Here is a 26,382-nt window from a genome sequence, read left to right as displayed (position 1 = left end):
ATTTCAATCTATTTTGACCTAGTCAAAAACAAGCTCAAAAACAAAACCACGACAAAAATGTTTACAAAAAACTTACGTGAGGGCAAAAAGAAGATTCCCTCTAGTAGAAAAACCACAAACGACAAATCTACCTTAATGACAAAGATGAGTTTACTGACAGCCTACTAGATTGCAGGTGTTGCTTCCAAGTTCCAAAGCTTCGCAAAGATCACAAGAAAGGAAGCGAGGACTAGTGCTCACATAACCCGGTTTGTAGTGTAACTTTCCCGGCTGAAATTTAAAAATCCCAATTGAAATTCGACGTTGCCTTTTATTTAAAGGGTTGAAATTTGCACATTTTAGTTACAGATCCTGACATTTGTACGATTTCTAATGACTTTCAAGTCTAAATCCCGGTTAAGCCTTGGAATTGCCTTTAATTTTAAGGGTTGAAAAAAACATTTTTTTCGAGTAGTGGTGAGGACTAAGAGAGACAAGTAGGATAGAGATCAAGTTTCATTAAACCACTTCGTACTACGTAAGCTCTCACATTCTTGGGACTTACATAACAATAAGGCCTTGGGAACTGATTTACTGTGTGCAGATGTTTTTGGGACAACTTTGTGATTTTATGTGGAGATCACTGGCTCTCTCTCTCTCTCTCTCTCTCTCTCTCTCTCTCTCTCTCTAATAATGCTTTTTTAAGTCAAGTACTTCAATGGGCTAAATAAAAACATCCCACATGCTCATACTTGAAGTAGAAAATCTACCTCCTAAAGTCAATCGACTGAGATTTTGCCTTCATAAATGGAAAGATTAACAAGATTCTCAAGCTTGCAAAGAAACATTCATGCAGCAGATTATGTCTAGTTATGTTTACCTGGGTTTTTTCATCGATCAAAGTAATTATTAAAAGCATATGCATGTAAAACTGTTCTCAGCCAAAGCTTATGTAAAACGCTTATGGTTGAAGGACCATCAAAAGAGAAGACTATATAACGAGGACATTTAATGTGGGCAGCTTTCATAATATAATTATTACCCACAGATAGAATTAACACTAGCTTTCAAGATATAATTATAAGAAGAATATTTTTAATGCCAGACCATTTACACATAAGCCACAATTTTTAAGGACAAGGTCCATTTACGAGTTGGAGTAAACCTTAGTCAAAACCTCTGATAGCAGCTTCTTGGACACTCCTCCGTAAAACGTTGATAACGCCAGCTGGATGTTGTGACCCAAAGACGGAGCTCCCAGCAACTATGCAATTCGCACCTGCATTGGCGGCTTCTTCAATGGTCGAAGGGCCTAGCCCTCCATCCACCTGCATGTTTTTGAGCCAGCCAGTTCGAAACACCATGTTCATCATCATGCTCTCTTAGAATCAGCATGTCTTGTACATAATGATGGATAACACACTGGGGAAAAAAGGCTTGCCTGAATGTTCAGCCATGGGAATTTTTTACGCAGAATGTTCACCTGAAATGCATCAAGATGTTCAAAATCTTGCTAGCATTAAAAGCTTGAAAAGTTGTCAATGTTCTCTTTTAACTTCAAGTCAACACAACATATAAATCACACTTACTTTGGTCATCATCTCTGGCATGAACTTTTGTCCACCAAAACCAGGTTCTACAGTCATCACAAGCACCATATTGACATGCTCTTCGCTTTCAACCTAGCCAATCAGTTAAATCAATTACTGCTGGTTCCTGCTGGTTCTTTACAGCACATTCAAAGTTTAAAATTATACAAATTTCAAAAATGATATGGAAGCATGAGGTAGTTGATTGGCCAAAAGACTCGGTAGGTTTCCCAGGGCCTGCTCTGAGTCCATAAAAAACCCTCAAACACCGTCACACACAGACCATACAAGTAAAGGGTTGCTGGCAAGTTCACTGCCTGTCACCAAACTTGAGGCTACAATAGAGACACTATCTAAGTATCTTATTAGCGCTAGACTGCACATATCACCCAAACCCCAGCGTCCCATGCCACCAAAGCCCACTATCCCAGGATCCTGCTACAGCTTGATCAAGGCCTGATCTCGGCTCCAACGTCTTGGGAATTCTCCTAGCTAGAGATGTCTGATTACGAGCCAACCTACTCACTCATGTAGGAGTCATAAAGTCACGTTACACAGCCCAATGTGTGTAAGCCTAGCCTCATTAATAATGCCAGCCTTGTTATGTGCTTAAGGCACATAATAGGAATTGTGATCTTACCAAAGGAAAAACGTCTTCAACAGAAGTTCCAGGCCTCAATGCAACTCCCGCTTGCATTCCAGCAGATTTAATGCTTTTCAAAAGATCTTTCCATCCATCTGCATCTCATGAACATAATTGGCACAAGCATGGAAAAATACCCATTTCAATCCTTCAACAACTACCAAAATCTTGTCATTGTGGCATTCAATCCTGAAACGATTAGCACCACCTTTTACAGCTTCAATGTGGAATGTGAATCCTGAAGCTCCAGCTTTAGCAAATGGGGCTACGTAGTCCCAAGGATTTGTGACCATAAGATGGCAATCCAAGAAAGCACTGCAACATAAATGGCTTCTTTATGGTAATTGAATATCTGATATCATTTATTTATCACCACTCTATGTATGCAATCGACAACAGGTAACTTACTTCGTGTGCTTTCTTAAGCTTTGTATAACAGGGGCCCCAATTGTTAAGTTCGGAACAAAGTGACTGCAAAAGTTTCATATACACACATCCAAACAAACATATAAACAGGGAACGTTTTTTAATGGCAGTCATTTCAATTTATAGTTTTGTCATGAAATAATTTTTACTAATAAAAGAAGAAAAGAGTGAGTCCTTCAAAATAAACTCCCAAAAAAGCCCCTTTCTTGGAGAACCAAACTTCTTCTCATCAGCAACCGGGCATAAGTTGCACAGTTAGCTTTGATTCCAATCATTTCAAATTAGAGTTTTTTCATAAAAATAAACTTTGGAGAAAAGAACAAGCCCTTGAAAATAAGCCCCCCAAAAAGCCCCTTACCAGCAGAAGCAAAACTTGTTCTCATCAGCAACCGTGCAGAAGTTGCACACTGAGATTTGATAAGAGTGCTAACTCTCATGGGTGGACCCAACCCTTGCTAAAAAGAAAAAAAAAATCCAACGAAGAAAACTCAGCTAAAGGAAAGAGGGTCTTTTGTAACTGCTCAAATCATTTTAGAGGACAAACTTTTCCAGTCAGCCAACTCCTTTTTCCCTCATTTTCACCTATAAAAATAGCTGCTCAATCATTTTTGTGGAACACTTGTACCTATGTGCTAGGGTTTTCAAGGATAGAAAGGAGAGTGTGATGTAATCACACACAGCACACAAGAATCCTAAACTAATGTCTGTATTATGTACAAGAAAGAAGTAATACAACTAAATCTAGTACTATGGATATATCATATGGCTGAGAGAAAACGTCCACTGCAGCCTTGTGACCTAGAGTACACTCCTAGCTAGCACTTCATCTATAGAGAGACACTCGTTGAAGTCCAACATTGAGAAAGCAAATGAGTATGACAATTTGGCTACCAACGTATATATATCAACAATGCTGCTTTTTTTCCTGTTGCCCGTTGGGTCCACGACCAGCCATGTGGCACCTACACCTGCCCACTTGCCTATCTTCTGTGTACCATAGGTGAGGTGTGTCACATTCTCCCCCACTTGCATCGCAACTGAGGACTGCACCATGTCCATATAAAGTGCCCTTCCATAAAAAGAAAAGATAGAAGTAAAGCTCATCCAAGGTACCCAAGATCCCAAACACTACGAGATCACTTTGTGTCTAGTGCGACGGCTCACATTTTGTCCTTGCCGCATCAGCATAAAGACTTGCAAAGACACCTGCGAATGGCAAAGTTCTGCCTGATCCAACACTTCTTGTATGTCCAACCATCCATGAAAAATATGGCAGACCATTGAATATCCTTTAGTAGCCCACGGAAAGAACACTGCTAGGAAAGGCCAGGAAAAACTCCACTATCCACACTCCAGGCACTAACACATCAACTTCGATGGATCACAATACCTACATGCACCAACGCCAATGCACCCTGAAGGAAGAGAGAGAAACCACGAACAAGACTGCTCAGAAGAGTTGCACCAAATCTATATCTAGCAGTATTGCTCGGCACTTGTATATGTAGACCACCATCCTACCGCTGATACGCCAAAAAAAAAACTCTGGCCATTGTCAGTATAGTCTCCAAGAAATCAGGAACACGAAGACACACCCACTGGCACATCCTCCCAAGGTGAAGACAAATCCGATGATGTGTCCTCTTGTGGTGCTTCCATGACGTCTGACACTGAGGATACTCCACCCAATGCAAACGGCACGTGAGAAGAGTCCTTTTGTACTAGCCCCAAAATTGAAGCAACCGCCACTAAGGCCAAAGATTCTCCACTAGCACACACAGCAACTGTGAAGACTCTCCCTTAGAGACTTGGCTGAATACTTTCTTTGTTCACGCATGTCGCCTAATGCAAGGAAGTACCACTGGTATGTGCTCAACTCGGAAAAGACAAAAAGCTCAGATGTGCACACATGCATCTACTTCACACACATCCTCCGGTTCTGAAGAAGCCGCCTCCTAGGTGGAGTCTATAACTACACCACATACATGGATTGTACACTCCACTACCTCTCCATAGAGCTAACGAGCACCCAAATCAGAGCGGTGGGGAGAGTAAGGCCCTCAAAGCTTGTACATGATATTTTCTCCTTGGGTAATAAAATACTCCAAAAGGAGGAGGGGGCCTCTATGCAGTGTCAGTTGTACACATCTCTCTTTTGTTTAAGGCTCTGGCCAATTTTAGTGTTGAATTGCATTAATGGTCGAGTGTTATGCAAAACACCCGAGCCCTCTGGAAGTTAAATTGGTATCAGAGCATTGGCTTTTTCACACTCTTGTGTGAAGACAATCCAATTGGGGTATAAACACTAACTATTGGTGTAGTTAAATACACCTGGCCTATCCACTTATGGGAGCAGTCATGCATCAAGGCATGTGCAAAAGACAATCTGATTTATGGATTCTTAGAATCTATTTTGGAATTATTGAATTGACTTTATTGCATGTATTCTCTTCTACACAGAATTAACTATTTATGTTCATACCCTCACGTCATGAGAACGAACATATGGCAAGTATACTTTGAGTTTTCAAAGTTGGTGCTTTTGCTATTTATTCTGAAGTACCTTTGTTGTTTGCTCATCCTTATATAACAATGCAAGGAGAAGAGTGGTTGTTTTCCTTGAATTTGTTTCAGAAAATTTTGCGAATGTCCAAGGCTTATGAATCATGCCTATGGAGCATTGTAGATTTGTGCATATATCTTCTTGGAATTCTTATGGTTTCTTATTGGTGGCCGAGTAGAGTGAGAATACACGAGAGGCTACATTTTGCTTAATGTGTTATATTAAACATAAAATGATAGTCCTTTTATAGAAGACAACCCCTTCACATATTCTAAGCGTATGTTGCCACCACATATGCCTTATGCTAAATATGATGCCAAGTATCCCCAATAGGTGTCACATGCTCACATATATCTTAAGGGGCTGTTCCTACACACAAAGGAACCTACACAATAGATATCTTTACAAGGGGTTGTTCCCACACACACTTTATACAAATCTCCTTTAACATTGACTTTTTGTAACAATACCTTCCTCAATGAAAAGGAGGCATGAGACAAGATATGCTAACAAAGTGATGGCAGCTACTACTGTGCAAGAAACTAGGGTTGACCACTCAAGGCATGGAGTGACAACATGGGTGTGGGTCACCATCCTAACATCTCAAGAGGGAGAAGTTCACCATGGAAGCTTAGAGCTCCAAAGAGTAAGTGTACTCCTCAAAATGTATATAATCAAAAAGGTACAATGCCCATGAGCCCTATGTGTAATATAGCCCAAGGCCCCCAAAAGTATACATGTAAATGACCCTAAGCCCAAGTGCCTAGGCCCCATCCCCCATGTGCATGTGCAACCAAATCTACTTACCTATGAAGCTCAACCTCAAATCTCAAAAGCATTTACATAGCTAGTAGTGATAAAGGATGAGATTTCCAAGTGAATATTCAGGACCAGTGTACAAGAGTGTCGGGATTCCAGAGCCAACAAACTGGTAAGGTACAAGGTCTAGATGTAAACTAGAACTGGAGCATCAAAAACCGTACTGGTTGCTTTCCATCACCTCTGAGTGTCGGGAGATTACAGTAGGTAGACGAAACTGCAACTAAACCATGTGATAAACTTGACTGCTATGCTAACTCGCAGGAGATAGGAACCAGCATATTGCTTCTTTGAAAGCTTCGCCATCCATGGAGCCAAACAAGAGCCACCAAGCCAGACTAAACTGCTGTAGAACCAAATTGGCTTTATTGCAACCTCAAGGTTGCAAGAAAAGAGGATAGACCTGTAGGGCTACTATAGAAATACACTGAAAAAGCACAAAGGCAAGCTAGATGGCCTGACGATGGATTGGTAAAGAATTTGGTGAACCGAGATGAAAGACAACAAGAGGTCACGCGAGAGTGAGCCTTCAAATGGGGGGAAGAGCACAGAGAGTGTAACCCCAGCAACAAGACTGACAGTGTGCACAGAGCAACTACGAGAAGTACTGACAAGAGACCTCCAAAACATGAGAGCCAAGACTGCTTCTTTCACGCCCTCTGTGTGCTCGGCAGGTACAGTACAGGATCAGGACTGTGGACAGGACTGTGCACATGTGGAGAGCACCAACAAACAGGAGGCACAGGTGCACAAAGCCACGGGATCGACCAACACAAGAGCACTAGCGAATGGGCGGGAGTAGGGCCATGTTTACGAGGACACAACATTGCAGGGCGGCACAAAAGAGCAACAGAGAACAGGAGGCGAGAGGGCCCACGGACAGGAGTGGGCCATGATGCCCAATATGTTGCCCCCGGGTGGGGTGGCAACGGAGCACCACAGGCCAAGGACGGTGTGATTGCGGGGCCCTTCACCTCTGCCAATGAGGATGTGAGAGTTGGTCAGACCTGCTCGCGAAGTTGGGTGCCAATGTCAAGCAAACCCGCTTCAGTGTTGTCCATTGATGCCCACCTTCAACAGTGGGCGGTGCAGATCTGGACTACCACATAGTTGAATTTGAGCTGATGGAACGTGGTTTGGTTGATGGGCTGATGGCGAGGACACAAGCTGGACAATGCTGACAGGAGAAGAGAGGGTTACCACAACCAGACAAGAAGGCTCTGATATCAATTATTGACATAGGATTTGGGCATAAACCATAAAAAGAAGCATAAATCACTTGTTAATATTAATCTTAATCTAATAGAGTGAGAATACACGAGTGGCGACATCTTGCTTACTGTGTTATATTAAATATAAAATGATAGTCCTTTTATAGGAGACAACTCCTTTACATATTCTGCCACCACATATGCCTTATTATGCTAAATATGATGCCAAGTGTCCTCAATAGGTGTCACATGCTCACATAATATCTTAAAGGGCTGTTCCCACACACAAGGAACCTACACAATAGATATCTTTACAAGGGATTGTTCCCACACTTTATCCAAATCTCCTTTAACATTGACTTTCCCTAACATGGTTGGCACGGGACTTATGTCTACGCAAACGGTCATGTGGACTGACACCTTGTTGACATGGGACTATGTCTACACCAAGTGTTAGTAGACTCAAACATGGTATGTTGGGGACTTGATGTCTGCGCTCAGATCCAGTGTGGACGTTCTACATCTACATGCCCAGTCAATCGGTCTTCCATTTCTCGGCCTGGTGTTTGCATGTGTAATGCATGGAAGCCAGTGTGGAGAGGCATGCGTTTGATGTGATACTGGGGATTGGGGAACGAGAGATCGCTCCTTCGAGTTGGTGGATACCACACCTACGCTTATTTGTTTGGATTCGACTTGGAGTATGGATAGAGAGACATGATTCTGATATCTAGACTAATGGGTTTGTTTTGTCTCGCCCATTTATTTGGGACATGATTATGATATATGGACTTATGGAACTGTTTTGTTTCGCCCATTTATTTGGGACATGATTTTCAAATTGGTATTATAAAGACTTATTTAGTCTCGCCCATCTATTTGGGACATGGATTCTTTCAGTTATATTGGATTTATAAGATTGTCTCGTCTCACCCACTTGATGAAACATGATTATATCTTGGATATATAGCTTGAAGCTTAAACTTACACACAACTTTTAAGAAGCTGGGGAGGATGTCACCAACCTGGCCATTTCCCAGTATGAAAGGGGTTTGGTGGGCTCTAGGATGTCTACATATTTGGAAAGTACAAGCTTTGGAAATGGGGGGTTATCCTAGAATACAAAGGATCACACTCCTAAAATTTAGGAGAGTTGCTATTTTTTGTCCGACTCCGATGGAAATTATGTTCACATCATTACATTTGGAATTGAGAAAATACCAAGAAATGCTAAAGTACCTATGACAAAGGCGCTACCAGTTGGGAGAGTTTTAGAGATAAAAGTTATGAAAAGACCCATCCCTTAGATTGGGACATGTGGCAAGAAAGTGGATCAAAGTAAGACAAGTGGCCTCATACTTGTCACTTCAGCTCTTGTGTCACTTTCCACTTGTCATCATAGTCTTCTCTTTTCATTTTCACTCATGGGAGCCCCAAATCTATAAATTGGAGCCCTTTCTCTTCATTTAGATAGCCTCCATTGCTGGAAATGAACCTCTACCACATCCGAGACTACGCACAAACAGGCGCTCTCGTTCTAGAGCCTCGCTCACACCCTTGGGCTGGCCGACTGGACACTAAATGCTACACAACTTGCATATGATAGATAATGTTATTAAATGCTGAAAAAAATACCAGATAAATGCTAATAAATATCCTAAAAATACTAGATGCTATTTCAAGGCTTCTGCAATGGTCTATATGCAATGGATGAATGATATGCAATGTGCAGAGTGCTTTCTAATGTGAACTAAGGTTTCTACTCACTCTACATGCATGAATGAATCTCTTCCAAGTGGATTAAGGGACTTGACTCACTCACCCACTCACTCACTCACTCACTATAGCTGAGGAATGACCTACGTAGCTCGTGCCTGACATATCCTGGACTAAGGATTACAATGGGGTCACGACATATGACAATTATCATCCTAAAGGGTGCTAATATTGTACAATGTTGCACTGATGATGATGAGCCATCTTGTAACCATGCACTACAGTGCAGAGTGCATGTGGCATAAAACCTTTACAATAAGGAATAGAGGTCTAGATTAATACTTACCACCTGTTCACATGCCACAAACCATGTCAAAATATAAGGCATTCGTACGATTCACCGGTGGGCGTCCCCTGTCCATGAACTAGATGGGTCATAGCAAGCAGGCAGTCACATGAAAAGAAGTCACGCAAAAACACTTTCCAGCAAGCAGAGATGCATGCATATGCATTGTGCAATGGATATATCTCCCGTTCCTGGAACCTATTAGTAGCAGGTCTTTCTGAGCACCGAACTACCTCAATGGGAAGCCTAAACTGGGATCCTTTATAATGGGTTCCACGTCCTAGCCACACTAGGGTGACATGTGTGCAAGTACAATAGGGTTTCAACATGTACTTGCAAGCACAGTTAGGATTTCAGCATGTACTTGTAGGTTCAGTTAGGGTTTCAACACATAGAAGGCTACAAGTATGCAGTCGAATACAGCAAGTAGCATTGTACGGCAACATAGGAAGCACCTGGAGCTAGTCGACTTGCAGATGGAGTGGTAGGGAGAGATGTGCAAGCTGCCAAACATGAGATAGGAGGAGAGAGCAATCGTTGGAGAGGTTGGTGGTCTTGAGGTGGAAGGGGTCACACACCCAGGTGCCAAGTGGCACAACCAACCTCAAACTAGGGTGGGCACCTCTTTTAATAGTTCACACATTAATGTGTGTTTAAATGGCTTAGGATGCGATACCCACACAAAGGTCTATTGGGCCCCAACAATGGCCAGTGGTGGCCGGTGCCCAATTTAAATGAATGCGAACAGTGTAAAGGTTATAAAACATTTACAATAAAGAATAAAGGTCTAGATTAATACTTACCACTTGTTCACTTGCCACAAACCATGTCACAATACAAGGCATTCGCACAGTTCACGGGTGGGCACCCCTTGCCCGTAAACTAGACACTTCATAGCAAGCAGTCACACGAAAAGAGTTTCAGAGATGCATGCATATGCATTATGAAATGGATATATCTCCCATTCCAGGAACCATAGTTGTCTGCGAGACGCATACCGCAGGACCGGTACGTAAAGTACGGGACGGGGTGAAATGACCGGAGCGAAACACGGGCGAAACAGTTTTCTGGCCGGCGTACGTTTCGTTGAACCGAAACGAAACGAAACGGTCGTTTCGTACCGCACCGTACGGTACGAATGCGAAACGGTCCTTAAAAAAAAGCTGACCGCTTTTAACCGTTTTTTTTTCCCCGTTTTTTTTTGCGCTCGTTTTTTCTCGTTTCTTTCACCCGTTTGTTGTAGCCGTTTGGGCATGTGCCATGGCCTTGGATCCCTTTCACCTCCATGCTTGTATAAGAGCTCTCAAGGTCTCTCTCTCTCTCAACATTCAAGCTCAAGCTCTCAAGCTCTCTCTCTCTCTCTCTCTCTCTCTCTCTCTCAAGGCTCAAGCCTCAACTTTCAAGGCTCAAGCTCAAGAGTCAAGGCTCAAGCTCTCAAGCTCTCTCTCTCCCCTACCTCTCTCCCTCTCCCGAGTCCCGCCCTCTAGGGCCTACTACCTAGTACCTAGAGGCTAGGCTCTACCCTCTCCCTCTAGGCTCTATCTCTCTCTCTTTCAAGCTCGCTTTCCCTCTCTGAAGCTCTCTCTCTCTCTTTAGACTTTGGCAATGAGGTCCAGAGGTGTAGGCATATGCTCACTTATGGTAGTGCTATGTGTGAACAGGGCTTAACCAAGGGCACTTTTTCCCATGTGGTTTTTCCCCTTGGACATCAAGTGTGAAAGGACACTCTTAACATATAATATTTTGTACTTCTATATTATATGGATGTGGCACACATGCAAGGGTTGACTTGCATTTTGTGGATACCACACTTTTGGCTCTCTCTCTCTCTCTCTCTCTCTCTCTCTCTCTCTCTCTCTCTCTCTCTCTCTCTCATTTCTGTGTGTGAGCTTCTCTACCTTGCACCTAACCCTAATTTGCAGGTTTGTGTGTGTGAGTGTGTGAGTCCAACACCCAACATTTGGTATCAGAGCTAAGAGCTGGGAGCTGGCCCTAATATTCTGCTGCTGGAAAAATTCCTGCGAAATTCCGTCCACAGGCTGCCAAATTCCGTCGCTTGCGTTTTTCCGTCCGTCGGATTCCGTCGCCGCTGTGTTTCCGTCCGTCAAAGCTCAGCCCCGGCCGCCAGGGACGGGCGGCACTAGTGGGGAGCCCACCACCTCTGCCCAGCTCCCGGGCGGCACTTCCTCTGCAGCCGGCGATCCACCACCAGCGCCACCCAGCTCCGTCACGCATCTGGGCGCCGTCGGCGCTTCATCCGGTCGACTAGAGGCACGTGCTCGCGTCCGGCCGTCGCCCGACGCCGGCCTGCTCGCCGTCTGTTCCGTTACCCACGGCGCCCACGTCATCCTACTCCGTTCGAGCCAGCACGTCCGGCACCCTCCCTGCGCCTCCGTCTGCTCCGTCCCGGCTGGTCCAGCCTGTCACAAGCACCGGGAGCCTACGCCTGAATCGTCCGTCGCCTTTGTCCCGCCTGCTCGACAAGCGACTCCAGCGCCGTGCTGCTCCCTCCTGCTGCTCGCCCGACACCTGCCGCCGCTGGGACCCGACAGCTGCACAACGACCGACTGGATCACCCGACACCAGCATCCGACACGCCCGCCTGTCCGTCAACACCTGCCATTCGCCTCTACGCGTTTCATCTTCGCTTCCACCTGGCTGCTGCCCGTCGACAAAAGAGTCTACCTACCGACAGCTCCTCGACACTCTCTTCACGTCTCCATCCGGGCCCAGGTCTCTTCTCGATTGTACTTCCGTGCTTCAACTTCCCTGGCTGTGCATCATTGCTGCCCAGGTACCTTTGTTTCAGCAAACAGAAAAAAAAATAAACAAAGAAAACAAAGGAAGATTTGGAAGCTTGCAGGTGGTACAGGATTTGGGCAAATTGGGAGATTTCTCAATTTCAGGACAAATTGAAAAAAATTGGGTATTTTGCTTTGCCTGCAATTTGGGGGTTTTCGAAATTGAGGTCAAAATCAGCAAATTGAACCTCTCTCATTTGCAGAAATTTGGGGGTTTTCAAAATTGAGGTCAAAATTGGCAAATTGAACCTCTTTCACTTGCAGAAATTTGGGGCTTTTGTGGAAATTGGCCAATTAGATGCACATTGAAACGATTGGAGTGCATAAAAATTGGGGATTTTCAGATTGGAGCATGTAATTGGGCATTACAGATGCGATTTGTCGCGTATGTATACACATTGTGTGTAATTGGACAATTTGGTGCAGGTTTACACTTGCTTTGGTTTGCAGGCATACATTTGCTCAGGACATTTGGTTGCCTGGCAGTGCACATTGGTGCTTGGTTTGCTTGCAGTTATACTTTGTTGACATGGCACAGAATGCTACAGATGTATTTGGTGTGCTTACCCAGGAGGACAAGCTGGATGGATCTAACTACTCCCTCTAGAGTTTTATGATCCGTAATTTGCTGGTAGCCAAAGGGCTTTGGGGCATCGTGTGTGGTGATGACACACGCCCACATACCATTCAGCCAGCCACGCCTCAAAGGGGAGGTGCTCAAAGACCTCCTAATGTAGATCCTGCTCCCACACAAGAGCAGAAGAGATGGGACTCTAGAGATGCACAGGCCATGTCATTGATAGCCCTTTCAGTGAAAAGGACTATTATTCCGCATATTCGTTCATGCAAGACATCGAAGCTTGCATGGGACACATTGGAAGCAATGTATCAGGTACGCAACGAGGCAAGATTTGCCTACTTGAAGAGGCAATTGGATCTTCTTTCTATGGATGAGGGTGACTCTATGGCAGATCATCTCACCAAAGTGAAAGATTTGCAGGAACAATTGCTCAACATTGATGAGGTTATCCCAGACAGACAGATGGTCACCAACACTCTTCATTCTTTACCGCCTTCCTACTTGGGCTTTCACACCTCTCTCAACCTCTCGATGAGAGGAGGTGGTGATCCCGTCACTTTTGAAGAGCTCGTGGGTTTACTCTTGCAGGAAGAGCAAACAAGAGCAAACATATCGAGCAACCGTGGTGGAGAAAAGGCATTTACGGCCAAGGATAAGGGTAAAGCAAAGAGCTTTAGGCATGGGGGACAACAGTCTAGCAAGGCTGGTCATGGACAGCCCTCTTCTAGTGGTGAAAAGTCTGACAAAAGGGATGCAAACAAGCCCAAAAAGAAGGGCAAATGTCACTACTACCATAAGCATGGACACTACATCAGTGAATGTAGGAAAAGGATTGCAAAAGAGAAAAAGAAAGAAGCAGGCAATGCAGTACTAGCAGACTCTTCGGATGACAAAGCACAGCAATCAGCTAATGTAATCCAGGAAGAGTACACTTTTTTTGTCACATGCACTAGTGACACACCAGGTGCTTCAGACACTGATATGTCTTGCATTGCATCTGACAGACAGAATGCATCATGGTATTTTGATAGTGGTGCTTCGAGCCACATCACTTCATGCAAAGATGTATTTCAGCACTTGATTTATGCTTCAAATGGCCGCACTGTATCATATGCAGATCATACCACATATCCAGTAAAGGGAATTGGTAATGTCATACTTATTGCAGCCAATGGTGCCAATATATGTATGAAAAATGTATTGTGTGTTCCAGGGATAAAGAAAAATCTGCTCTCCGTCTCAGCCATAAACGACCAAGGTTTCAAGGTTGAATTTGAAGACGGGAAGTGTTTGGTAAAAGACCCATCAAAGGGTTATGAAATAGTCACTTCTGGAACACGATACAAAGGCTTGTATAAGCTGGACAACTATGACAAGCGCACTTATGATGTAAATACAGTGGCTGCCCACACTCCTGCTATGCATGATGCAGAGCTATGGCATGCTCGTTTTGGGCATGTAAATTTTCAGAGTTTGATGCTTTTGCAGAAGCATCATATGGTTGATAATATGCCGCCTCTTGAGTCTCCACCAAGACATGTATGTGAGGGGTGTATTTTGGGAAAGATGCAACGAAAACCATTCCCCAAAGATGGAGCTGTTAGAGCTGAAAGTAAATTACAGCTCATACATAGTGATGTATGTGGTCCAATGCAAACACCATCCATAGGGGAGCATCTTTACTTTGTCACATTCATTGATGACTACTCCAGGTTTGCTTGGGCTTACCCTTTGAAAGCGAAAGCAGATGTGTTTACATGCTTTCGACACTTTGTAGCAATGGCTGAAAATATGTGTGGATGTAAAGTCCAAACACTCCGCTCAGATAGAGGTGGAGAATACATGTCAAATGCATTCAATGATTATATGCTTCAAAAGGGCATCAAACACCAATGTACCGTGCCTTATACACCGCAGCAGAATGGTGTAGCTAAAAGGAAAAATAGATCTCTCATGGAGATGGCAAGATGCATGGTGAAAGCACAAAAATTGCCTCACAAATTTTGGATGGAAGCTATAATGTGTGCAACTCATGTGTTGAACAGGTGTCCAACAAAAGCTTTGAAAACCATAACACCATTTGAGGCTTGGTATAGCCGAAAGCCAACTGTGGATTATATGCGTACATTTGGGTGTTTGGCATATGCACATGTGCCAGAACAACTCCGAACAAAGCTTGATGACAAAGCAATTAAATGCATTTTTGTGGGCTACAGCAATGAAAGCAAAGGATACCGTCTTTATAATCCAACTACACGAAGGATTTTTGTGAGTAGAGATGTGGTATTTGCTGAAAATTCAGAACAGCCCATGGTCAGCTTGTATAAAAGCAATGATGCAGGCTTACAGGACATGTTTGATGGACTTTTACCCATTGCAATTAGGGGGGATTCAGATCAGCCAGCCCCTACACAAGAAAATCCACATGTAGAACATGTGGACCAGCCAGCCACTCAGCCCCCTTCTATGGAAGAAGTGGAAGATCTTGTCAGGGAAGAGCAAACAACCATAGACACAGCCAAGTCAGTGCCAAGATGGTTGCTGAAAACTTTGCAAGAAAGCAAACTTGCAGCTCCACTCACAGGTAGAACAAGGGCTAGTTCCAACCATGCTTTGAATGTACATCGTGGGGAGTCTGCATTCGCAATGGGTGGTCTCTTTGATTCAGAAGAGCCTTCTTCTTATGAAGAAGCACATGAGAATGAGCATTGGTTGCAAGCTATGCAAGCTGAAATTTCTTCTATCATGAAGAACAATACATGGGATCTTGTGGAATTGCCTAAAGGCAAGCATGTAATTGGAACAAAGTGACTGTACAAAGTCAAAAGAAAGTCTGATGGTACTATTGACAGGTACAAAGCAAGACTTGTGGCTAAAGGCTACTCCCAGAAAAAGGGAATAGATTATAAAGAGACTTTTGCTCCTACTTCGAGAATGACCACAATAAGATCTGTGATTGCATTGGCTGCCCATAAAGGATGGAAAGTGCATCAATTGGATATCAAAACTGCATTCTTAAATGCGGATTTACAGGAGGAAGTATATGTAAATCAGCCCATTGGTTTTGTAGTTCCTGGTGAGGAACATAAAGTATGCAGGTTGCACAAAGCATTGTATGGGTTAAAGCAAGCTCCAAGAGCTTGGTATGATAAGATACATGCTCATCTAACCAGCCAAGGTTATGAGAATAGTCCAGCTGAAAGCACATTGTATGTGAACAAAACCGATGCCGATATTCTCATAGTCATCTTGTATGTAGATGACATGCTCATTACAGGTACAAGCAAAGCACAAATTTCAGATTTCAAAGCTGATTTGAAAGCTGAATTTGATATGTCAGATTTGGGGCCTTTACACTACTATCTCGGCATACAGTTTATGCATACAGATGATGGCATTGTTATGCAGCAAACTAAGTACATAAAAAGTTTGCTAAAAAGGTTTCACATGGATGAATGTAAGCCCATTTCTACTCCGGTAGAACCAGGTGTACGGCTTACTATGCATGATATTGGAGAGCCTTTTGAGGCCGGCATTTACAGCCAGGCAGTGGGATGCCTCATTTACTTGTGTAACACGAGGCCAGACATATCTTTTGGGGTGTCTTTGTTGAGCAAATTCACGCACAGCCCAGGCACAAAGCATTGGCAAGCAGTCAAACGCATTTTTCGATATCTTAAGGGTACCCTGGATCTTGGTTTGTTCTACCCCGGGGGGGCAGCTTGCAGCTATATGCATACAGTGATTCAGATTGGGCTGGTAATTATGATACCAGGCAATCCACCAGTGGGAATTGTTTTTTTCTTGGCAGCTCATGCATATCTTGGTTGAGTAAAAAGCAACCCACTGTTGCTACATCTACTTGTGAGGCTGAGTACAGGGCAGTCTTTACAGCTACAGTAGATTGTGTATGGTTGAGGAGACTATTGGCTGATCTTCGTGAGTGTCAGCAGACACCCACCACCATTCTCACTGATAGCCAGAGTGCTATGGCCGTGGCACGAAATCCAGTATTTCAAGCACGTACCAAGCACATAGAGATTCATTATCACTATGTCAGAGAGAGGCTACATGCAGGGGAGATCAGTTTATCTTATTGCCCTACACAGGATAATATTGAAGATCTATTCACAAAGGCTTTACCTCGAGAAAAGTTTGAAGCTTTCCGCAAAGCTTTGGGCTTACTCTCATACAGAGAGTGATCTGCTACCTTGTACAGGTTCACACTTCCACTACAGGGATGATTTGTAGGCATATGCTCACTTATGGTAGTGCTATGTGTGAACAGGGCTTAACCAAGGGCACTTTTTCCCATGTATAATATTTTGTACTTCTATATTATATGGATGTGGCAGACATGCAAGGGTTGACTTGCATTTTGTGGATACCACACTTTTGGCTCTCTCTCTCTCTCTCTCTCATTTCTGTGTGTGAGCTTCTCTACCTTGCACCTAACCCTAATGTGCAGGTTTGTGTGTGTGAGTGTGTGAGTCCAACACCCAACAAGAGGAAAGGACAAGCACGAGGCTTTTGCCTTATATACCACCAACGGTGAGAAACCTACCAATAATTCGGGGTCATGGAAATGGACGTGTAACTTTTGCGAGAAGGGTTACACAAGTAGCGTCACAAGGCTCCTTGCACATGTGTCCAAGCTTGGTGGGGAAGTGGTGCCGTGCAAGGAGATTCCCCAAGAAATTACGGATGGTATAGTGAAGAAGTACTCCCTCGTCCGCAACCAAGGCAAAGGTGGACGTGGGGGAGCTTCCATGTCCAGTACCTCCTGTGACTCCTTCACCCGTCCCATCCGGCTCCGGCTCTGGCTCGGGCGGTTTCAATTTCCAATCAAAGAGGCCAAGGGAGGAGAGCACTTCGGTAATGAGGCAAACCGCCATTGGTGCAAACATTAACAACCTCACCTATGTGAAGGCGAAGATGAAAGCCGCGAATGAGGAGATTGCACGCACGATGATAGACTGCAATCTCTCCTTCCATGTGCTCAAGGTTCCACAATGGCACAAAATGGTGAAGGCCATTGCGGAGGTGGGGCCATCCCATGGTGAATGGCATGGTATCACCTACCATGAGATGCACACCACCGCGCTTGATGACGAGAGGCAAAGGATCAACGACAAAGTCACACCCGTGCGGGAAGGATGGGCGAAGTATGATTGCTCTATCCTCTCCGATGGATGGAGTGATCAAAAGAAGAGAGGTATCATGAACATCCTTGTTTCATGCGCTCTCGGCACATACTTCTTACGCGTCGTGGATACCAGAAAGACGGGGCAAAAAACATTGGGGGACTATCTATCGTCACATCCGGCAAGCCATCATAGAGGTATGTACTATGTACTATGTCACATGTCACATGTGCATTGCGATTTAAGTTTGAAATCTCAAGTCTCGACTCTCTAGTATCTAACTTCTAAGAATGTCATTGCATTTGCCAAATTGCCATTGTGTTACCTATAGGTCGGACATGAAAATGTCATTCAAGTCATCACGGACAATGCATCCAATTGCCGCAAAATGGGGCGCTTGGTAAAGGCGGAGTTCTCATCCATTGTATGGACTCCTTGAGCCTCCCATTGTCTAGACCTACTCATGGAGGATGTGGCGAAGCTAGAGTGGGTGAAGAGGGTGGTTGTACAAGGCCTATCCATTGTGAATTTCTTCACAAAGAAGGTAAAGGTGCTCGCTATGTTTCGCGAGCAAAGCGACTTGGAGCTTAAGAAGCCCTCTTCCACGCGGTTTGCCTACATGTGGCTTCGCTTGGAGCGGCTATACAACATGCAACCGAAGGTCCAGATGGCCATTGTCTCCCCGGATTTCATCGCATGGCTAAGAGAGGAGTTGGTGACTAGTGCGGACGAGTCCCGAGCCGTTCAACGGCTATGCATGAGAGAGCCCTTTTGGCGCGAGGTGCATGCCATTGTCATTGCGGTGACTCCCTTGTATAGGGTTTTGCACATGGCCGACATGGAGGGCTCCACATTGGGACTACTCACCCACTTCATGCAAGAGGCTCTAGCAGAGATTCGTGCGACCACCGTGCTTGATGAGGACCCCGACATTCCTATGGAGGGGATTAGGTAAACCCATGTCCCATGTTTTCAAATCTCGTTTTCACATCTCTTTCTCGTTCCTTAAAGACTTAACCTTAAAGTGAAATTGCATGTTAGCTTCTTTTGGTGCCAACTCATCGTCCACCTCATGGTTGCTACCTATAACAAAAGTCTGGCTTTCAACCTATTCACCCACATCCTCTTCTTCTTGGAAATCTGTCTCTATCACTCTACTAATCTCCTAAATGTTATGAATAGAATTGAATTTGAAATTGGAATGTAACATGGCACACATATCATATACATATACATCAGAGCATTCCAAGCTTACAGCATTAAACATAAACATACATATACATCAGAGCATCCATCATACATGGCATTTGTCAATCCATGGCCAAACTTAAATATGGATTCATTCTCTTGAACAACATATGACATGGCAACATTGTATGCTTTAGGTGTATGAGATGCCAATTCTTTGTTGAGAATGTGCCACAACCATGCTTTGTGGAGCATGTGCCATAGCCATGCTTTAGGTATATCCATGGATCCATATTTACCACCTGTTCACATGACAATTCCAACCATAGGCAAAGAGTCCCCTAGCCTAAAGAATCCCATGACCAAATGCCAAGCTCAAGACATAATTTCCAAGGGCTCAAATTGAAAGCTTAAAGGTTACAAGCGTAGAGAAGAAGGCTCATGGACCAAAAGAAGAGGGTCTCAAATTGACTAAATCTCGTGGACCAAAACAAGATGGTCTCAAATCTCAGCAAAGTGGGTGTCATGGCCCTGTGAAAATGGAGCAGGACAAGTGTGGGCATGGTGGTTGCAGGGTCAGAATATTTTATGATTCACATGGGGGGTGCCCGGACAGTGTTTAAAGATGTGTGGACAACCCTAGGTGTGAAGGGGGAACATTAAAACATTAACTTTTAATGTTTATTAAAGTTGCCCCTAGGCCTTAGTGGCCCTAGGGAACTTATTAAGTTGGGGCCCTAGGGATTAACTTGGGAAGGAGGTTTTCTCTCTCTTCACTCTCTCTCCTCCCTTTTTGGGGAGTCGTGTAGCAAAAGGAGAGGCTTCCTTCATGCGCTTGTGTTCAATCGTGGAAAAGCTCAAGAGAAGGGAGAAGGCGGCTGTTTTGCTGCAGATTGCTGCTGTTTTTCTGAAGGAACCAGCCGTACAGCACTGTACGGCCAGTATTGGACTCTCTCTCTCTCTCTCTCTTTCTCCTCTGTTGCTGGCGGCGCACAGAGCAGCTGCTGGTGGCTGCGCAGAAGCCCTATACAGGCTGGACAGTCAGTTTTCCAGCCCATATCTTACTGTACGACTGCCGTACAGTGTACGGGCAGTCAGATACAGCTTACACAGGTGCAGGCGGCGCTTTACTGGTGCTGGACAGACCTGTGCAGGCTGATTCAGGCAGGTACAGAAGTGGACAGCAGGTTGTTTATGCAAGTACAACGCCTGGCACGCATCCCGAGGCGGTACAATCAAGTACAGTGCTGATTTTCAGATCTGTACTTTCAAGGACAGCATAGGAGTGAGCATCAGGAGGAAGATACAGGCAAGTGCAAGCACACGTGTGAAGCAGGATTGTGGGTTCAAGTGCCTGCAGGCACAGATTAGTGCTGTTGCTTCCTCCAGAGTTGTTTCACGAGCTGAACTTGGTAAGCCTTGACTCTGTTCATCTATCTCTCTTTCTATTGCTTGATGTCTGCTACAGGTATGTGTTATCTGGCTCCTTGTGAGAGGAGGAGTTTGGCAGATTGACAAGGGATTAAGACAGGGATTGAACAGCATATGCATGTTTGAGCTGAGAAGATGTATCAGGCTCTTGAGTTATGCCAGATGTATGCCCATGGCTGGCCTGCTTTGTGAACTTGGCTGATCAGAGGGAGGCACAGTGTGTTGCTTGAAGACACAGATCTGTGTGCATAGATCCTCTGTGCTGAGAAGGATTTGTGGGCAGTCAGATTGGACTACAGGTGTAAACTCTTGGCTGGTTTTTGTGTTGTACTCAGCCATACATACTATTTTAATGGAATAAAGAAATACCGCAAGGGGCGCCAAGCTTTGGGGCCAACAGGTGTCGTTGTGTTTTCAGATTTGGGCACTCTAGCTCCAATCTGTATTTTGGTTTTTCATCTAGACTACAAGTGGACGGGTGATTGCTCCTACCGCACTCTGGTTTTCTATCAGAGGCCAGTTTCAAGGTTCCGTTGCCGGGACCAATCATCAACTTTCTGAAGGGGGTGAGCTCGTGGTTGCTTTGAAGAAAGCCATCGCTGAAAATTCAGCAACCATGTCTGATACAGAGGAAGAGTATTTCTATCATGAAGAAGAAGAGCAAGAGACTTCTCCTGAAAGAGATGTATCTGAGGATATTTTTGCAGGAGAACAGGCTGCAGATGTTGAGCCTTATGAGGATGTAACACAGCCAGAAGATGTGCATAGTAAAGAGGATGATGATGCTCGGTTCAAAGATCGCTTGGCTGGTGTTATGGATACTTTTATGCAGCTCACACAGAGTGAGAGATTTGCTGAATTTATGAGATCTCGCTCAGAGCCCCGCACAGAGCCCCAGAAAAAGAAGAAGAAGGTTCGTTCGAAGAATCTTTCTCATGGTCATAGTGGTACCACTCCACAGGATCCATCTCCTGCACAGTTTCCGAACATGCAGCATGCTTTTGGTGCTAACCCACAGAGTTCCTTCTATGGACAGCCACCTATTCCTCAGCAGAACATGCATCCAGGTTATTTTGGTGGTGGCTCGGTGTTTCAATCCATGACTGGGGGCTATCCTCAGGGAGGCATGGGTATGTATGGGCCTTTTGGAGCCAATTTTCAGCCTGGCATGCAAGGGAATATGTATGGTGGTATGCAGTCCGGTATGCAAGGAAATGTGTTTGGAAGCATGCAACCTGGGATGCAAGGCAATATGTTTGGTGGCATGCAGCCAGGTATGCAGCATGGAATGTATGGAAACATGGCTGGGATGTATGGTATGCCTGGTGTTGGAATGGGAAATGTTGACCCAATGATGGGTATGAATGTTGGGGGCAGCAATCTCACAAAACCACTTCCATATGATAATCTAACGCCTATGGGAAAGGCGAAGGATTACAAGGAAGGGGGAGCTGCAGTTAAGTTTGACACTTTCAGTGGGGCTAAGGATAAATTGAAGGCACTTACCTTTTTACAGCAGTTTGATGCTGCTTTTTCTGGTGGGAATTACACAGAGTCCTCGAAGGTGAGGAAAGCTGCCACTTTTCTCAAGGGCAATGCTTTGCAGTGGTGGTCTACTCTTCTTTTGCAGGGCATAGCACCCACCACTTGGGTTCAATTCAAACAGGTTTTCTCTTCCGTTTGGCTCACATCTACATTTGAGGTGGATGTTATGACAGCATGGCACAAGCTGGATGCTTCAAAGTGTGATAGTTTGGAGGATTATAACAAGAAGTTTTGGGAAGCTCTACTCCCAGTGACTTCTTATCGTGCCGTGCCATTATCTGAGCAGGTTGAGAAGTATTGTTGTGGGCTGCCCAAGGAGGTACGAGATTACTGTATAAAGACAAGAGTAACGAACATGTCACAGATGATTGAAAATGCTATGACAGCTAATGCGTTACTCACAGGTGGTTCATCTGGATTTAAAGGCAGTAAGAAATTGAGCAAGAAAGCTGAAAAATTTGGGCATGCTTCTCGTGACGCTAAAGGGTCTTCAGAGACAAAGTATAAGAAGTTGCCAATGCCCAAAAGGACTTCTGAGGAAAGACAGGCTTTGAGAGATGCTCAAAAGTGTTTTTACTGTACTGAAGAGGGGCATATGTCATTCAATTGTCCCAAGAGAATGTCCAAAAAGGATCCTGACAATAAAGGAGAGCCCAAGCCAAAGAAACCAAAGCCTTCTGCAGGCTTAGTTCCTGATCTTGTGGGGGAGCAGCTAGGTGGTGAAGCTACAGAGTTGTGCAGGGCATGGGGCAAAGTGAGAGATCAGAATGCTTTGATCTTCTTTGACACAGGTGCTAGAGCCAACTTCATTTCACCAGATTTGGCTGGCCGATTGGGGATTCGCGCAGAGGAGATGGGGCCGTTACATGAGGCAAATATGGCTTGTCCAGGGTATGCAGAACCCGTTACTCCTATCATTGGGAAGCTTCGGCTTCATTTGCAGGGTTATGTGGACAGCGAAGAGTTCTTCATCATGCCTTTGGATGGCTGTGATGTTTTGTTGGGGATGCCATGGTGCCACAGGGTACATGCGGTGGTGGATACTTACAATAGGAAAATTACTCTGACTCATAGAGGGAAAGAGCATGTATTGGATGTAAAACTCAAAGGGGAATCTGTTCCTATTGTATCCGCTTCGACGATTTCATCAGTAATGAGAAAGCATCTTTCCGCGTACTTGATTTATATAAAGGATGCACAAGATGATGAGTCTAAGTCTAATTTGTCAATGTTAGATAAAGACAGGGCTGATTTCTTAAGTGGGTTTCAAGACTGTTTTTTCGAGTCATTGCCAGGAGAATTACCTCCTGAGAGGCCAGAAGATCATGCCATAGATCTGATTCCTGGTAGTACTCCACCGAATAGACCGCCGTATCGTGTTAGTGCAGCCCAACAGGAAGAGATTATGAGTCAGGTGCAGGAGCTATTGAATAAGGGGTTGATTCAGCCTAGCTCATCACCCTTTTGCTCACCTGTGCTCTTAGTGCAGAAGAAGGATGGTTCTTGGCGCATGTGTATTGATTACAGGGCGCTGAATAAGAATACCATCAAGAATCGATTCCCCATACCGAGGATCGATGACATCTTGGACCGCTTACAGGGCTCCACAGTTTTTAGTCGTATTGACTTGAAAAGCGGGTATCATCAGATACGCATTAGACCCGAGGATGTGCATAAGACAGCATTCCGAACCACATTTGGGTTGTATGAGTTCTTGGTTATGCCCTTTGGTTTGACAAATGCGCCTGCCACATTTAACAGAATGATGGACAGGATCTTCAGACCTCATAGAGAGTTTGTGGGCACATTCTTTGATGATATGATTGTGCATTCACGAACTGAGGAAGAGCATAGAAAGCATTTGGCCATTGTGTTTGCAGAACTCAGAAACCATAGATTGGTGGTTAATGGCAAGAAGAGTGAGTTTTTCTTGCAGGAGATACATTTCTTGGGGCATATTGTGTCTGGTCATGGAGTCCGTATGGATCCAGCCAAGGTAGAAGCAATACTTAATTGGCCAGCTTTGAGGAACGTGCATGATGTACGCAGCTTTCTAGGATTGTGTTCCTATTACAGGCGTTGCATACGGCACTTTGCTGAAATTGCTTCGCCTCTTCATGCTTTGACGAAGAAAGCAACTCCATTTAGATGGGCTGATCGGGAAATTACAGCATTCAAAAAGCTCAAAGAAAAGCTTACTTCGGACCCAGTATTGGTGTTACCGGACCTCCGAAAGGCTTTTGTTGTCCAGTGTGATGCATGTGGAAGTAGCATTGGTGCAGTTCTCATGCAAGAGGGACATGTGATAGCCTATGAGAGTAGAGTTTTGCAAGATGCCGAGAAGCATTTACAGGTGTATGAGAAAGAGATGTTGGCTGTAATTCACGCTCTTTCTACTTGGAAACACTACTTGCTTGGGGCTGATTTTACTGTGCAGACAGATCATCAGACCTTGCGTTATTTCCTCACGCAGACTAAGCTTTCAGAGAAGCATATGCGTTGGGCAAACTTTTTGTCAATGTTTCACTTCCAGATTGTGCATGTGGAAGGCAAAAAGAATGTAGTGGCAGATGCTTTGTCACGCAAGCCACAAGTTTCTGCAGTTTCACTTGCTTATCATCATGAGCTTGATGAAATGAAAGAGCAGTATGCCCATGATGAGGATTTTGAAAGGTTATATGATCAGATGTCTGAGGGTCAGCGGCATGAGCATTACACTCTCAGAGATGGGTTTTTATTGATGCATGGCAGACTGTGTGTTACCAGGCCATTGCGACTCAAGGTTATGATTGAAAGTCATGCTCCACCGTATGCAGGTCATAGAGGTATTGACGCCACGGTCAAAGCAGTGGAGACTTTCTTTTATTGGCCAACCTTGAGAAGAGATGTTGATGCCTTTGTGAGGCAATGCATCGTATGTCAGAAGGTAAAGTTTGACCGTCAGAAGACACCAGGGTTATTACAGCCTTTACCTATTCCGGATAGACCTTGGGAGAGCATTGCCATGGATTTTGTATTTGATCTTCCACGGACACAAACGGGAAATGATGGCATCTGGACTATCATATGTAGGTTCAGTAAGCAGGCTCATTTCATTCCCGTGCGGAAGACAATTAAAGTGGATCATATGGTGAAGTTGTTCATGGCGAACATCTTCAAGTATCATGGCTTGCCTACGTCTATCATTAGTGACCGTGATCCACGGATGACGAGTTTGTTTTGGAGAGGGTTGTTTGACAACATGGGTACAACTCTCAAGTTTTCATCGTCATTTCATCCACAGACAGATGGTCAGTCAGAAGAGGCTAACTCTACAGTGTTGGATCTTCTCAAGTGTGTGTCAGAGCACAAGCAACAATGGGAAAAGTATCTTCCTTTGGTGGAGTTTGCATATAACAACACTGTACATAGCTCGACAGGCAAGGCGCCTTTTGAGATTGTAGAAGGAGGGAAGAAGGTTCCACCCATTTTGCATACAAAGGATAAGATCTTTGAGGCTGATCAGTATGTGGAGAGTTTGGATGAAGTTTATCGGAGAGTTGAGTTGGCCCTCCAGAAAACTCAGCAGAAGCAAAAGAAAGCCGCAGACCGTCACAGACGTGATTTGCAGTTTGCATTGGGTGATTGGGTTCTTTTGCGCTTTGAAAAGGCTAGACTCAAGAAGATGAAGGGTAAAGAGCGCTTATTCCCTAAGTTGAGTATGCGATATTATGGGCCTTTTCAGGTTTTGGAAAAGATTGGTGAGGTAACCTATCGTTTGAAGTTACCAGATCACTGGAGGATTCACAATGCTTTTCACGTGAGTCTTCTTAGACCTTTCCGTGGGGATGTGCCTGAGGATGTATCAGATGAGGCTCAGCCGGAAGTTGAGGAACTTGATGAGGTTCTGATTCCAGAGCAGATACTGGCACATAAAGAAAGGAAGGTACGAGGTAAAGTTTCCCGTCGCTATCTTGTGAAGTTCAAGAACTATTCACCGATGGATGCGAAGTGGATGGAGGAAGGTGACTTAACAGATTCACCTCAGGTTTTGCAGCTTTATCTCGATGCCTTTGAGTTAGAGCCGACTCTTATTGTGGCTCATTCAGGTTCAGCAGAGCATGGGTCTGGAGCATTACCTGATGCTCAAGAGGGGGGTAGCACCTCCACTCCCTTGATACAGACAGGCTCAGATGACATCTAGAGGTTGCTTGGTGCAGTTTTTATCTCACCCGAAGGTACTGAGGCTGACAGTACATCTGTTTATGGGACTTCTATGATATATGTGTACTAGTCACATGGAGATTTTTGTGGATATGTATGGTTCACAGTGGTATACAACTTGGACTATTACTATGCCATTGGTTTGCAGTGAATGATGATACATGTGTATGGCTCAGAGAGATTGGGACGCTAATCTTG

At 44.5% G+C, this 26,382-nt stretch overlaps 1 protein-coding gene across 3 annotated transcripts in view; it reads right to left on the bottom strand.

Annotated features, from left to right (window-relative positions):
- Positions 1-1,033: 1,033 nt before the first annotated feature.
- LOC147604880 (ribulose-phosphate 3-epimerase, cytoplasmic isoform-like) overlaps positions 1,034-26,382 on the bottom strand; it is a 51,216-nt gene continuing 25,867 nt past the window's right edge. For all 3 annotated transcript variants that reach the window (XM_086793757.1, XM_086793756.1, XM_086793758.1), the window contains 6 exons: positions 2,620-2,682; positions 2,420-2,526; positions 2,209-2,306; positions 1,569-1,661; positions 1,421-1,462; positions 1,034-1,307 (listed from right to left, as the gene is read on the bottom strand). In XM_086793757.1, coding sequence (XP_086649883.1) covers positions 1,146-1,307; positions 1,421-1,462; positions 1,569-1,661; positions 2,209-2,306; positions 2,420-2,504 — 480 coding nt within the window. In that variant the 5' untranslated portion in view covers positions 2,505-2,526; positions 2,620-2,682 and the 3' untranslated portion in view covers positions 1,034-1,145. The remainder of the gene's footprint in view (positions 1,308-1,420; positions 1,463-1,568; positions 1,662-2,208; positions 2,307-2,419; positions 2,527-2,619; positions 2,683-26,382) is intronic.

This window comes from Cibotium barometz, chromosome 60 (assembly GCF_041138505.1).
Source record: "Cibotium barometz isolate CiBa-2024 chromosome 60, ASM4113850v1, whole genome shotgun sequence".
Taxonomy (NCBI): Eukaryota; Viridiplantae; Streptophyta; class Polypodiopsida; order Cyatheales; family Cibotiaceae; genus Cibotium; species Cibotium barometz.
This window is presented reverse-complemented; position numbering and strand designations above follow the sequence as displayed.